Raw genomic sequence first — 15,890 nt, 5'->3', positions numbered from 1 at the left:
AAAAAAAGAGGGCTTCCCTGGTGGCGCAGTGGTTGAGAGTCCGCCTGCCGATGCAGGGGACGTGGGTTCGTGCCCCGGTCCGGGAAGATCCCACATGCTGCGGAGCAGCTCGGCCCGTGAGCCATGGCCGCTGAGCTTGTGCGTCCGGAGCCTGTGCTCCGCAACAGGAGAGGCCACAACAGTGAGAGGCCCGTGTAACGCAAAAAACAAAAAAAAAAGACTCAAGAAGGCATACAGAAAAAAACGATTTATGTAAATGAACACAGATTTAACTTCCTTCACTGAGGGACTCAGAGTCATTTGGGCTAAAATAAAATAACAAGAATCAAACAATCCACTGTAAGAATCACATAAGGTTTCTTATTAACTCCTCTCTTCCTTTCTTAGTCCATCCTATTAATTTCACTGCTCGTTTCAGAAGCTAGGGTGATGGAGAAGAAATTTATCTGAGATTTTATTTTTATATTAATTTCAGGCCACAAATATGCAGTAAGAAAATGATATTTAATATTTAGTTCAGTATTTTTCCTTTGAGGAACTCTGTCTCCATTAGATAATCCATTTAAAAAATTACAATATATGAGTAGTGAATGCACTTCAATACTTACCTACACTGAGCAGTGCTTCTATGAACTCTTCAGTCACAACAGGTAGAGGAAGACGAAATATATCATAAAGCACTTCAAGGAGACCTCGCTGCAAGTACAAATAAATACAGTTCATTTGTTTTTATGGAATAAATCTTTGTTTGCAATTTTTTAAATGTCCTATTCACAGATTTAAAAATCGATAAAAACAGAACTACTGTATTTTAGAAAACTACCATTATCAGGCCTATATTACAGAAGAGATAACTACTGAATGCTTACTACATATACATGATGTAATCTTGTCAATACATCTTTTATTATCCCCACTGTACACATGAAGAAATACATTTAAAGGTTAAAAATAATTTGCCCAAGGTCATGGAGCTATAAATAATAAAAAAAGGAGTCAAACCTCAGTCGGCCAGACTCAAAGGACCGTGTTCTTTCACCATTTGCTGAGTAAGAAGTCAACTGAATTGGAACCTTTCCATCTATAATTACATCCTTCCATGGTCTAAATGCTTTTATTTTTAGTTCACATTTTAAGCAAGGCACCTCTAGCTAATATTTACTACTAATAATAAGAAACAAAGGGGCAAATTTTGTCCCTTTGAACAAAATTAAAACAAAAACATTAAAGAGGAAAAGGAAGAACCACATGAAGAGTTCATTTTTTTCCTCTAATTTCAATTTGTTTTAGTTGTTTAATACAATTCCTATACACTAATAACTTAGGACTATATCTAGAAAAAGGATATAAATACCCCAATTTTAATCAGAACCACTACTCATAGCATATAAAAACACAAGTTAGAAGGCATAAGTTGCATAAATACTATATTTACTTTTTAAGTATATTTTTCTATATTGCTTGAACCTTTTACAATGAGAATGCCCCTGTGTATTGTTTGCACTTTTTATTGAATAAAGCATAATTAATTTCACATTTTTAATCTAATTTTAATACAGCCCTAGTTCCTAACAACAGCAGTGTTTCAAATGATTCATATTATATTCTTAGGGTTCAACTAAGCAGTAAATATTTATTCATGTATTTTTAAAATGCTCTGTGATACAGATTAACAATTCATGAGGAAAAAAGCATTACCTGAAATAAATTTTTTCCAATTAATTTCCTCCACTAAAACTCCATGAATGAAACAATCATAACTTTTACCTACCCTTATTTCCATATTTGGAATGCAAAGGACTCCAATTAGAGACTGAATCCCAGAGTTTCCAGGCTTACATAAATTAATAATACCTAAAAAAGAAAAAAATAATAACTGATTTGAATTTCAAAAAAATTTTCTATAGTAATGTATCCATAATACAAAATGTGACATTTTTCCATGCAAATTACACTATTACATTATTTGATTATCATAACTGATAGTATATTTCAAACATTCTCTGAATTTGCCAACTAATTAGAGGTTATCAATAATTTTATCCTTTAAATTACTTCTTCTGTTTCATACCCAAAAAGGTTTCATGAATCTGACTGCCTATTATTCCCATTTGCTGATGAGTGATTCTCAGGGATATTGGAGAGAATGAGACAATGTCTTGCTTATTTAACACTTTCTCAACCTAAACTGATAAACTTTGCTTGGCATTTGCCTTTTAAAAGTTTAAGTCTAAAACTTAATGAACGCATAGACGAGTATAACCAACAGACTTCAAATAAACTGAATGGATCAAAATATTAAGCAAGAGAATTTACTCAAAGAATTTAAAACATATTAACACCATGTCACAAAAGAAGATATGTATCAGTAAGTAGCCAGTAAACACAAAAGTGTTCAATATCATTAGTCACTGGGGAAATGCAAATTACAGTAAAAATAAGATACTGTCACACACCCACTAGAGTGGCTGAAATTAAAAACTGGTAACACCAGATGCTGGCAAGGAGGTAGAGCAACTGGAACTCACATACCTACATGATAGGAGTATAAAACAGTGCTTCAGTATTTTGAGAAATAGTCTTGCAGTTTCTCATACAACTAAACATGTATCGGGATTTCCTTGGTGGTACAGTGGTTAAGAATCCGTCTGCCAATGCAGGGGACAGGGGTTCGAGCTCTGGTATGGGAAGATCCCACATGCTGTCGATCAACTAAGCCCATGCGCCACAACTACTGAGCCTGTGTTCTAAAGCCCGCAAGCCACAACTACTGAGCCCACATGCCACAACTACTGAGTCTGCGTGCCACAACTACTAAAGCCCACGCACCCTAGAGCCTGAGTCCCAACTACTGAGCCCACGCACCACAACTACTAAAGCCTGAGCGCTGCAACTACTAAGTCCGCGTGCTGCAACTAATGAAGCCCATGCACCTAGAGCCCATGCCCAGCAACAAGAGAAGCCACTGCAATGAGAAGCCCGCGCACTGCAAAGAAGAGTAGCCCCTGCTCGCCACAACTAGAGAAAGCCCGCGTGCAGCAATGAAGACCCAACACAGCCAAAAAAACCCCCATATATCCACCCTGTGACTCAGCAGTTCTATTTGGTATTTACCCAAAAGGAAACAAAGCTTATATCTGAAAAAAAATTTTACAATGCTGCTCATAGTAGCTCTATTTAGAATGGTCAAAACTGGAAACAGGGGCTTCCCTGGTGGCGCAGTGGTTGAGAGTCCGCCTGCCGATGCAGGCGACACAGGTTCGTGCCCTGTTCTGGGAAGATCCCACATGCCGTGAAGCGGCTGGGCCCGTGAGCCTTGGCCGCTGAGCCTGTGCGTCCGGAGCCTGTGCTCCACAATGGGAGAGGCCACGACAGTGAGAGGCCCACGTACCGCAAAAAAAAAAAAAAAAAAAAAAAAAAAAACTAGAAACAGGTTAGGTATTCACTAACAGGAGGAAGGCTAAAAACACAGTGATATATTTACCCAGTGGAATACTACTCAGCAATAAAAAGGAACATATTATTGATATATACAACATGAATCAGTAGCATTATGCTGAGTGAAATCAGAATCATTAAGTGAAAAAAGCCTACACACAAAAGTATACATATACTATGATTCCACAGGCAAAAATGATTTGTGATAAAAAATAAACAGAGCAGTGGTTGCTTCTTACAGGAGTGGGGTCAGGGATTAGCTAGGAAGGGACATGAGAGAACTTTCTGTGATGATGGTAATGTTCTATATCCTAAAAAGAGTTTGGATACACAGGTATAAGCATTTGTCAAAACTCATCAAATTGCAGACTCAAGATTTGTGCATTTCACTGTAAGGGGTAAATTTTACCTCAAAGTGCCCCCCCCCCAAAAAAACTCAGAAACAAACAAAAATAACCAAATAAGAACCCTAAACAAATACTGAACTTTAGGTAATAATGTGCATGCTGAAGTGTTTCGGAATCAGGAGAACTTAATTTTGCAACTTCTTTAAAATGCATTAGAATAACATGAAGACTGATGAATTCTCAGAGGACTAGGCAGATGGGTAGATATGTAATAAAGCAAACAAAGCAAAATCTAAGTGGTAGGAGTATATGGTGTTAACTGTATAATTTTTCTGTATAGTTGAAATTTTTGATAATAAAATGTTAGGGAAAACATTTTTAAAAAGTAAAGGAAAACATTTTTAAAAAGTCATATAGGATTCTGAAGTTCCCTGTTACTTCTACTTAAGCACATATATTTATATTTATGAATAATATGTATCTTCTCTTTGCACTTAGGTTCAAAATTCAAATTAAAACATAATAGACAGACTTACTTAAAATACCAAAATAGTGTTTCTCAAACTTTGATGTCCGACAGTAATTTGAGAGATTATAGATTAAGACACAGTAATCTGCAATCATAGTCTGCACTAATAGGGAAAACAGGCTACTGCAACTCAAGAGGAAACTGTTCTAAAAGTTCATTTTTCAGTCAGTTTTTTGGATTTTGAAATATATGATAGAAATAACATTACAAACATACAAAAGCTCATTTAACCCAAACACAGTATCACAGAATCTAATACTATTTAGGAAATTATTTCTGTGAGAAAATGTTTTCAGAATTCTAACTTGAATAATATTCCAGTTCTTACTTCAATAGAAGGGAAGAACACTCCGACCTTTTAAGTTTCTAATGATGGATCAGTGCATTAAAGGACTCTAGGACAAACTGAAGCACAGCAGAAAAACGTTTAAGAGAAACAAGAGACTGGCAGAGATTAGAGGTACAGTGCCTGGAGAGCAGAGTCTACGAATGAAAAGACAGTAGCTAGGCTGTACTGGTGGTGAGAGTTGGATAGAATTCATTCTCGGGGGGAAGAAAGAAACCACTTTAATGGCAAGGAAGCTGAAGAATGGTGAAGGACGGTAAGTGTAGCTACAGAAAATAAAGTTATACATGATTTCTAAGGCAAGGGCACTGACAGTTAACCTTGAGAAGGACTGGCTTTTCTATGTTGAAAGAGTGTGTGGAGGCTAGTAAAGTATAAAAAACTATGTGTGATGGTTGAGCCCTCATAGAATCCTAGGTTGTCCATGAGGATAAGGGGAAAAAGGCAGTCATGAGGTATAGCAAGGTTGGGATTTTTACCAAAATGTGAGAGGCCAGAGGAAGTCCTTGTACATATATTGGCTAGGGGCCAAGTCTATGGCTGGGATAGTCATGTTTATGGAAAAGATGTTAACTGGTTACTTAAGTATACAGAAATGTTCAAGTAAATTTTCCTGTTCTATTTATTGCTATACTCCTTTGTATGCTATCCCTTAAATTATTCTGCAAAGTCAAGAAGGAAAAGGTTGGCTTCGCTTGTGGCGAAGTGGTTAAGAACCCACCTGCAAAGCAGGGAACACGGGTTCGAGACCTGGTCTGGGAAGATCCCCCATGCTGCGTAGCAACTAAGCCCATGCACCACAACTACTGAGCCTGCGCTCTACAGCCCACAAGCCACAACTACTGAGCCCACGTGCCACAACTACTGAGGCCTGTGCGCCTAGAACCCGTGCTCTGCAACAAGAGAAGCCACCACAATGAGAAGCCCGTGCACTACAACAAAGAGTAGCCCCTGCTTGCCACAACTAGAGAAAAACTGCATGCAGCAACGAAGACAATGCAGCCAAAAATTAAATAATAAATTTTTTTTTAAAAAAGAAGAGGTAATCATTAATACAAAATAACATATTTAGTGGTGGTATTATTTTAAGAAAAATGTTTGCTTTTTATTCCATGGAAAGGTAAAACATGTATAATCCCTCTTTTCAAGAAATATTGGACTACTAGGCAATAGAAATAAAAGCAAAAATACGGTTTTCTCCGGGTATATGCCCAGGATTGGGATTGCTGGGTCATATGGTAGTTCTATTTTTAGTTTTTTAAGGAACCTCCATACCATTCCCCACAGTGGCTGTACCAATTTACATTCCCACCAACAGTGCAAGAGGGTTCCCTTTTCTCCATACCCTCTTTAGCATTTATTATTTGTAGACTTTTTAATGAGGGCTATTCTGATTGGTGTGAGGTGATACCTCATTGTAGTTCTGATTTGCATTTCTCCAATAATTAGTGATATTGAGCATCTTTTCATGTGCTTTTTGGCCATCTGTATGCCTCCTTTGGAGAAATGTCTATTTAGATCTTTTGCCCATTTTCTGATTGGGTTATCTGGTTTTCTGATACTGAACTGCCTGAGCTGTTTATATATTTTGGAGATTAATCCCTTGCCCGTTGCTTCATTTGCAAATATCTTCCCCCATTCTGAGGGTTGTCTTTTGTTTTGTTTATGGTTTCCTTTGCTGTGCAAACACTTTTAAGTTTAATTAGATCGCATTTATTTTTGTTTTTATTTTCATTACTCTAGGAGGTGGATCAAAAAAGATCTTGCTGTGATTTATGTCAGAGTGTTCTGCCTATGTTTTCCTCTAAGAGTTTTATAGTGTCCAGCATTACATTTAAGTCTTTAATCCATTTGGAGTTTATTTTTGTGTATGGTGTTGGGGAGTGTTCTAATTTCATTCTTTTACATGTAGCTGTCCAGTTTTCCCAGCACCACTTACTGAAGAGGCTGTCTTGTCTCCGTTGTATATTCTTGCCTCCTTTGTCATAGATTAATTGACCATAGGTGAGTGGGTTTATTTCTGGGCTTTCTATCCTGTTCCATTGATCTATATTTCTGTTTTTATGACAGTCCCATACTGTTTTGATGACTGTAGCTTTGTAGTATAGTCTGAAGTCAGGGAGCCTGACTCCTCCAGCTCCATTTTTCTTTCTCAAGATTGCTTTGGCTATTCGGGTCTTTTATGTTTTCATATGGATTTTGTGTTCTAGTTACATGAAAAACGTCATTGGTATTCTGATAGGGATTGCACTGAATGTGCAGATTGCTTTGGGGAGTATAGTCATTTTCACAATATTGATTCTTCCAATCCTAGAACATGGTGTATCTTCCCATCTGTTTGTGTCGTCTTTGATTTCTTTCATCAATATCTTACAGTTTTCTGAGTACAGGTCTTTTGCCTCTTTAGGTAGGTTTATTCTTAGGTATTTTATTCTTTATGTTGCGATGGTAAATGGGATTGCTTCCTTAATTTCTCTTTCTGATCTTTCATTGTTAGTGTAAAGGAATGCACCCCAATGTTCACTGCAGCACTATTTCCAATAGCCAGAACATGGAAGCAACCTAAATGTCCAACAACAGAGGAATGGATAAAGAAAACATGGTACATATATACAGTGGAATATTACTGGCAATAAAAAAAGAACAAAGTAATGCCATTTGCAGCAACAGGGATGAACCCAGAGATTATCATACTGAGTGAAGTAAGTCAGACACAGAAAGACAAATATATGATATTGCTTATATGTGGAATCTAGAAAAAAAAAGGGGGGTTACAAATGAACTTACAAAAACAGAAGTAGAGTCATGGATGTAGAAAACAAACTTACGGTTACAAGGGGATAAGAGTGGGGGAGGGATAAACTGGGAGATTGGGACTGACATATACACACAACTACATATAAAATACATAACTAATAATAACCTGCCATATAGCACAGGGAATTCTACTCAATACTCTGTAATGGCCTACATGGGAAAAGAATCTAAAAAAAAAAAAAGGGGATATATGTATAGCTGATTCACTTTGCTGTACACCTGAAACTAACGCAATACTGTAAATCAACATTCTCCAATAAAAATTTTAAAAAAAGAAAAAAAAGAAAAGAAAAAATAAACAAATGGGACCTTAGCTTTTGCACAGCAAAGGAAACCATAAACAAAATGAAAAGACAACCTATGGAGTGGGAGAAAATATTTGCAAATTAGGCAATCAACAAGGGATTAATTTCTAAAATATACAAACAGCTCATACAACTCATAACAAAAAAACAAGCAACCCAATCACAAAATGGACAGAAGACCTAAATAGACATTTCTCCCAAGAAAACATACAGATGGCCAATAGGCCCATGAAAAGATGCTCAACATCACTAATTATTAGAGAAATGCAAATCAAAACTACAATGAGGTATCACCCCACACCAGTCAGAATGGCCATCATTAAAAAGTCTACAAATAATAAATGCTGGAGAGGTTGTGGAGAAATAGGAACCCTCCTACACTGTTAGTGGGAATGTAAATTGGTGAAGCCGTTATTGAAAACAGTATGGAGATTTCTTTAAAAACTAAAAATAGAGTTACCACATGATCCTGCAATCCCATGCCTGGGCATATAACCAGAGAAAACTCTAATTTGAAAAGATACATGCAGACTGTCATACAGAGTGAAGTAAGTCAGAAACAGAAAAACAAACATTGTATATTAACGCATATATGTGGAATCTAGAAAAATGGTACAGATGAACCGGTTTGCAAGGCAGAAATAGAGACACAGATGTAGAGAACAAACGTACGGACACCAAGTGGGGGAAAGTGGGGCAGGGAGGGGATGAATTGCGAGAGGGACTGACATATATACACTAATATGTATAAAATAGATAACTAATAAGAACCTGTTATATAAAAAAATAAAATAAAATTCAAAAAAAAGCAAACATGAAAATAAATAAATTTAAATAAATAAATAAAAGATACATGCACCCCAATGTTCACTGAAGCACTATTTACAATAGCCAAGACATGGAAGCAATCTAAATGTCCATCAACAGATGAATGGATAAAAATGTGAGATACACACACACACACACACACACACACAATGAAATATGACTCGGCCATAAAAAAGAATGAAATAATGCCATATGCAGCAACATGATGGACCTAGAGATTATCATCATACTAAGTGAAGTAAGTAAGACAGAAAGACAAATACCATACGATATCACTTATATGTGGAATCTAAAATATGATACAAATGGACTTATTTGTGAAACAGAAACAGATTCACAGACAGGGAAAACAAACTTATGGTTATCAAAGGGGAAAGGGAGTGGGGGAGTGATAAGTTAGGAGTTTGGGATTCACAGATACACACTACTATATATAAAATAAACAACATGGTCCTACTGTATAGTACAGGGAACTATATTCAACATCCTGTAATAAACCATAATGAAAAAGAATGTAATTTGGGATTACTAATGGCCTATCTTGCTTATTTGGTATTTATGACATTCTACATTACATTTTTAGGAACAAACTTTAGTTATATATTCAACTAACACTCTTAAAACTTTTTTTTGGTATAGATCTTGTTTAAGTTTATTTTAATGCCCAGGTTATCATTAGCATATTTACTTACAAATGGTCAATTTTAAGACTTGTGTACAAATCCCTCTTGGTTCTAATGATAACATATAAAGAAAGACTAGGTTAACATCTAAAGCAGATGCTACAATAATAATTTAACATTTGAAAAAATAGCCAAGCTTTTCTTATTGGATGTTATAAAGCAGCACAGAGGAACTTACCTGCCCATGACCGGAATGTTGCTATGATTCCCATTTTACTTGCTAGAAACCTTGCTTCTCTGTCTTCTCTGTTGGGTGAGGTTGGGGGTGGGGGGGAAGGAGGGTCAAAGAAATTAAATGTTAAAATAAAAAGTGAGTTTTTCCTACCACTATATCAGAATAAGAGCTATCATTACTTAACATTTAAATATTTACATAGGAAATTCAACAATATATTAAAAGAAAATAAAGATCAGATCTACCTCAAAGCAAATTACCCAATTATGTACTGATCACGTGTCCCCCCATTTAAAATTCACAACATCTTTTAAAACAAATTATAAATTCCGCTTTCCCACTGAGTTCTACTTTTCCTGTTCTTTCTGAAAACTATTCTTAGATAGCTCATTAACACCTTTAATTGAGCATTAGAGACAACACCAGCCTGCTTAATAAGCATCTCTGCCAAAATACTGCCCCTTAACAAAGAAAATTACCACATAAACCTCTTACTTTTACCACATGTATTCTCTTTACTTCAAAAATCTTGTCCCAAATTTATTTGAGCATTTCTACCAAGCAAGCTCAACAACTCAGATATTCACCAAGATGTTATTAAATAACTAGATATTATTACTGATCCATTTCTAAGCTCATTCAGATTGTTGGCAGAATTCACTTCCTTGGTGTTAAACAACTGAGGTTTCTGTTTTCTTTCTGTCAGCTGGGGCCTACTACCAGCTACTTTCTTCTTTTATAACTGGTATCCAATCATCTCACTTGTTCCCTTCTACGTAATAGTTTATGACAATTAATTAACCAACAGTATCACATTGTTAAACATTTTCTAAATATGGTCTATGGCCAGTTTTAATACTTAATAGCAACCTTGTACTCTTTATTTATGCCACCTCAATCATCTCTACCCTGTAAACAGTCCATTTTTTTTCTGTGCCATCTTTTTTACTTCCCTAATGTTAAAGTTCTTAACAGTTGTGAGAATACAGAAATCCAGAGAACTGGGAAAGAAAAAAACAGAAGGGATAAAGGACAATGACAGAAAATCAAATTAAAGAATGGTAAGCAAGCAGATAGTTTACAAAAGAGAAATGAAAGTTAAAAACCTCCCCCACACATACAAACCAACCACACTAAGCTCTGTTGTCCTAATCAACATGACACTATAACAGAAACTAAAATGGGGAGGGGGGCTGGTGGAAGAAATGAGAATCAGACAACTGTGTGATTAAGCTTTTGGTGCTCCTTCTCTTAAAAATGTTTGTGACATACTTATACTGATTGCCTGGTAATCCAATCTCTAACCTATTTGATAAATTAGTAGTATTGTAAAAAAAACCCACCCATTTCCTTATTCCCTAGCTATAATGTACTCATGCTCCAGAAACTGCCCATACTCCAGAAACTTAAGGAAAGCAAAGTATTGAACCAAACAGAAAAGAAAGGATTTTGGTGGAATGTACTCCCCTCTCCTCAACTCTAAAACATATCCAGGTTCGTCTCTTGCTTATCCTGGTAGGCAGAATTCTAAAAATGCCCCTATCCTCTCAAGATTCTAGGTCTTAATCCCTGGATCCCTGTGAATATGGTATCATTGCCATGACTGTGATTATGTTTACGTTATATAGCCCAGCAGACCTTAAGATAGGGAGATCATCTGGTAGGCTGGATCGAACTGGAGAGCTTTCTCTAGCTGGAGGCAGAAGAAAAAGTCAGAGAGATTCAAAGTACAAAGATTCAAGGATTTCCTGCTGTGTTTGAAGATGGAGAGTACCATGTGCCAGGAAAAGAGGGTGGCCATTAGAAGCTGAGAATAGGCCCCAGTTGACAGTCAGCAAGAAAACAGGAACTTCAGTTGTACAATAGCAAGGAAGTGAATTCTGCCAGCAATCTGAGTGAGCCTAGAAATAAATGGCTTCTTCACCAGAACTTCCAGATAAGAACCATGCCAGACCTCTGACCTACTGAACTGTGAACTAATAAACTGATGTTATTTTAAGCTGCTATATTTGTAGTCATTTGTCATGCAGCAATAGAAAATGCATACATTCTTCATCAATAAAGAGCATGCCCAAGTGTGATAGGAGAAGCCAAGAAAGGGGCTTAAGAATCCCAATTCATAACTTAGTTAGCAAGAATAAGGTCTGAGAAGTCTTAAACAGAGAATGACTATTCTAATTTCTTAGCTCAGGTCATGATATGTTAGCATGCAATGAGTCCACAGTGATGGAGGTGATTAAAGATATGAAACCACTATTTTTAATTCAGGAGAAAAATGAAAAACAACAAAAATATGCCCATTTTACAATGTTCCCAAACTTAGTGAGGAATTTTAAAAACATACTATCTCTCAAAGTAAGTGTGTCTACAATCCAACAATCCTACTATGCTACACCTGATAGCATATTTATTGGAACTGTGTCATTGGCAAAATCTTCACAGACAAGTTCATTATTTGATCCATAAATCAATTTAAATATACTTATCCCAGAATACCTAGTGAACATGTGCATTTCTCTCCAGAAAAAATGAAAATTATCCTGCCTCATTTCTAGAAAATAATCTTTACTCTATCTCCTCTTACTTCCCTATGAACCTTATTCTCAAAATTCTACACAGTATATTTTTCTTTTTACTCAATTTAGGCCGCTCTTCATTTTACTCACAATTAATTCTTTTAGTCTCTCAATGTAATTGCGCTAGAAACATGTACAATAGAAAAATGATTAAAGATCTAGGTTTCTACTCCTACCTATCTTACATTTTTTAAAATAAGAAACTAATTCCAAGTCTTTAAATTTCCCGATGCTTACGTTTAATTTTTTAAACCACAGCTAATTATGAGAGAACTATAACTCCATGAAATAGGAAATTTACTTAAACTCATTTTTCTCTGGCTCTACGTACAATCAGGCAAATCTAAAAGTTTTAACAGTAACACGCAAGGTACTTACTTAAGCTGTCCTTCAGCTGTATCTGGACTATGTCTGTAGTGAAAATCAGTATAGGGTGCTAAAATTCGCTAATAAAATGAAAAGGCAAAAAAAGAAGAAGAAAAAGAGTCCTTATTATAAAATGTATTCTTCCTGTAACAAGCTAAAATTAATTCCACTTCTCTGTATCTCTAACTGCGTACACTGCTTGGGAGACTTATTTCTTCAAACTCATCATCAAGGAATATATTTGAGTGATTTTTTTAAACGTACAAACTGAATTTCTGAACTTCTAAATTGACGTTTAACATACATATTAAGCAGTGCACAAATCATGCATGTGAGGTTTGATGGATTTTCTCAAACTAAGCACATTCCCTATAATCCTCAAAGCCCCCTTATTCTCCCCTTCGTTCTCACCACAGGACTACTATCCTGATTTCTAACACTATGACTTGTTTTGCCTATTTTTGAACATTATTTAATTATTTTTACTTTATAAATTACATTCTTTTTGTTACTAGTATAAAGAAATCCAAATTATCTTTGTGTATTGTCCTTGTATTTAGCAACCCTGTTAGGCTCACTCATTTTAGAACTTAAACCACTGTATCTTATTTACCAACCCCCCCCGCCCCAGCCTTGTGCTGACTGCATTACTGTGGCCTGAATTTTAATTTTAAAATGATTTAAAATACCTAAGACATTACAAATATTGTTTTAGACAATGAGTAGTCTTTTATATTTTGCCATGTGTACCTTTTTTGCCACCCTTCATTCCTCCCTGCATTTCCTTGTTTGTCTCGGATCATTTTCCTTTTAAGGATTCACTTTAACCTTCCTTTGAGTCTGTCTCTTTTTTTTATTATCTTTATTGGAGTATAATTGCTTTACAATGGTGTGTTAGTTTCTGCTTTATAACAAAGTGAATCAGTTATACATACACATATGTTCCCATATCTCTTCCCTCTTGTGTGTCCCTCCCACCCACCCTCCCTATCCCACTTCTCTAGGTGGTCACAAAGCACCGGGTTGATCTCCCTGTGCTATGTGGCTGCTTCCGACTGGCTTTCTATTTTACGTTTGGTAGTGTATATATATCCATGCCATTCTCTCACTTGGTCACAGCTTCCCCTTCCACTTCCCAATATCTTCAAGTCCATTCTCTACTAGGTCTCTGTCTTTATTCCTGTCTTACCCCTAGGTTCTTCATGACATTTTTTTTCCCTTAAATTCCATATATATGTGTTAGCATACGGTATTTGTCTTTCTCTTTCTGACTTACTTCACTCTGTATAACAGACCCTAGGTCTATCCACCTCATTACAAATAGCTCAGTTTTGTTTCTTTTTATGGCTGAGTAACATTCCATTGTATATATGTGCCACATCTTCTTTATCCATTCAACCAATGATGGACACTTAGGTTGTTTCCATCTCCCGGCTATTGTAAAGAGAGCTGCAATAACATCTTGGTACATGACTCTTTGAATTCCGGTTTTCTCAGGGTATATGCCCAACAGTGGGATTGCTGGGTCACATAGTAGTTCTATTTATAGTTTTTTAAGGGACCTCCATACTGTTCTCCATAGTGGCTGTACCAATTCACATTCTGACCAGCAGTGCAAGAGTGTTCCCTTTTCTCCACACCCTCTCCAGCATTTATTGTTTCCAGATTTTTTGATGATGGCCATTCTGACTGGTGTGAGATGATATCTCATTGTAATTTTCATTTGCATTTCTCTAATGATTAGTGATGTTGAGCATTCTTTCATGTGTTTGTTGGCAATCTGTATATCTTCTTTGGAGAAATGTCTATTTAGGTCTTCTACCCATTTTTGGATTGGGTTGTTTGTTTTTTTGTTATTGAGCTGCATGAGCTGCTTGCAATTTTGGAGATTTATCCTTTGTCAGTTTCTTCATTTGCAAATATTTTCTCCCATTCTGAGGGTTGCCTTTTGGTCTTGTTTATGGTTTCCTTTGCTGTGCAAAAGCTTTGAAGTTTCATTAGGTCCCATGTGTTTATTTTTGGTTTTATTTCCATTTCTCTAGGAAGTGGGTCAAAAGGATCTTGCTGTGATTTATGTCACAGAGTGTTCTGCCTATGCTTTCCTCTAAGAGTTTGATAGTTTCTGGCCTTACATTTAGGTCTTTAATCCATTTTGAGCTTATTTTTGCATATGGTGTTAGGGAGTGATCTAATCTCATACTTTTACACGTATCTGTCCAGTTTTCCCAGCACCACTTTTTGAAGAGACTGTCCTTTCTCCACTGTACATTCCTGCCTCCCTTTATCAAAGATAAGGTGACCATATGTGCGTGGGTTTATCTCTGGGCTTTCTATCCTGTTCCATTGATCTATCTTTCTGTTTTTGTGCCAGTACCATTATGTCTTGATTCCTGTAGCTTTGTAGTATAGTCTGAAGTCAGGGAGCCTGATTCCTCCAGCTCCGTTTTTCGTTCTCAAGATTGCTTTGGCTATTCGGGGTCTTTTGTGTTTCCATACAAACTGTGAAATTTATTTTTCTAGTTCTGTGAAAAATGCCAGTGGTAGTTTGATAGGGATTGCATTGAATCTGTAGATTGCTTTGGGTAGTAGAGTCATTTTCACAGTGTTGATTCTTCCAATTCAAGAACATGGTATATCTCTCCAACTATTTGTATCATCTTTCATTTCTTTCATCAGTGTCTTATAAATTTCTGCATACAGGTCATTTGTCTCCTTAGGTAGGGTTATTCCTAGATATTTTATTCTTTTTGTTGCAATGGTAAATGGGAGTGTTTTCTTCATTTCACTTTCAGATTTTTCATCATTAGTGTATAGGAATGCCAGAGATTTCTGTGCATTTTGCATCCTGCTACTTTACCAAATTCGGTGATTACCTCTAGTAGTTTTCTGGTAGCATCTTTAGGATTCTCTATGTATAGTATCATGTCATCTGCAAACAGTGACAGCTTTACTTCTTCTTTCCAATTTGGATTCCTTTCACTTCCTTTTCTTCTCTGATTGCTGTGGCTAAAACTTCCAAAACTATGTTGAATAAGAGTGGTGAGAGTGGGCAACCTTGTCTTGTTCCTGATCTTAGTGGAAATGCTTTCAGTTTTTCACCATTGAGGATGATACTGGCTGTGGGTTTGTCATATATGGCCTTTATTATGTTGAGGAAAGTTCCGTCTATGCCTACTTTCTGCAGGGCTTTTATCATAAATGGGTATTGAATTTTGTCAAAAGCTTTTTCTGCATCTATTGAGATGATCATATGGTTTTTCTCCTTCAATTTGTTAATATGGTGTATCACAGTGATTGATTTGCATATACTGAAGAATCCTTGCATTCCTGGAATAAACCCCACTTGATCGTGGTGTATGACCCTTTTAATGTGCTGTTGGATTCTGTTTGCTAGTATTTTGTTGAGGATCTTTGCATCTATGTTCATCAGTGATATTGGCCTGTAGTTTTCTTTCTTTGTGACATCCTTGCCTGGTTTTC

The 15,890-nt window shown here is 36.3% G+C and overlaps 1 protein-coding gene across 3 annotated transcripts in view; it reads right to left on the bottom strand.

The window, feature by feature from the left end:
• RICTOR (RPTOR independent companion of MTOR complex 2) overlaps positions 1 to 15,890 on the bottom strand; it is a 78,965-nt gene that overhangs the window by 38,374 nt on the left and 24,701 nt on the right. For 2 of the 3 annotated variants that reach the window (XM_007467609.1, XM_007467610.1), the window contains exons 6-9: positions 12,423 to 12,490; positions 9,472 to 9,539; positions 1,772 to 1,854; positions 609 to 696 (exon numbers count right to left, since the gene is read on the bottom strand). In XM_007467609.1, the coding sequence (XP_007467671.1) occupies positions 609 to 696; positions 1,772 to 1,854; positions 9,472 to 9,539; positions 12,423 to 12,490 (307 nt within the window). Of the gene's footprint in view, positions 1 to 608; positions 697 to 1,771; positions 1,855 to 9,471; positions 9,540 to 12,422; positions 12,491 to 15,890 lie in introns of those variants that run through there. The other variant, XM_007467611.1, reaches the window with a different exon arrangement.

Source organism: Lipotes vexillifer, unplaced genomic scaffold (assembly GCF_000442215.2).
Source record: "Lipotes vexillifer unplaced genomic scaffold, Lipotes_vexillifer_v1.1 scaffold1432, whole genome shotgun sequence".
NCBI lineage: Eukaryota > Metazoa > Chordata > Mammalia > Artiodactyla > Lipotidae > Lipotes > Lipotes vexillifer.
Note: the sequence above shows the minus strand (reverse complement) of the source record. Positions and strands in the feature narration are given on the sequence as shown.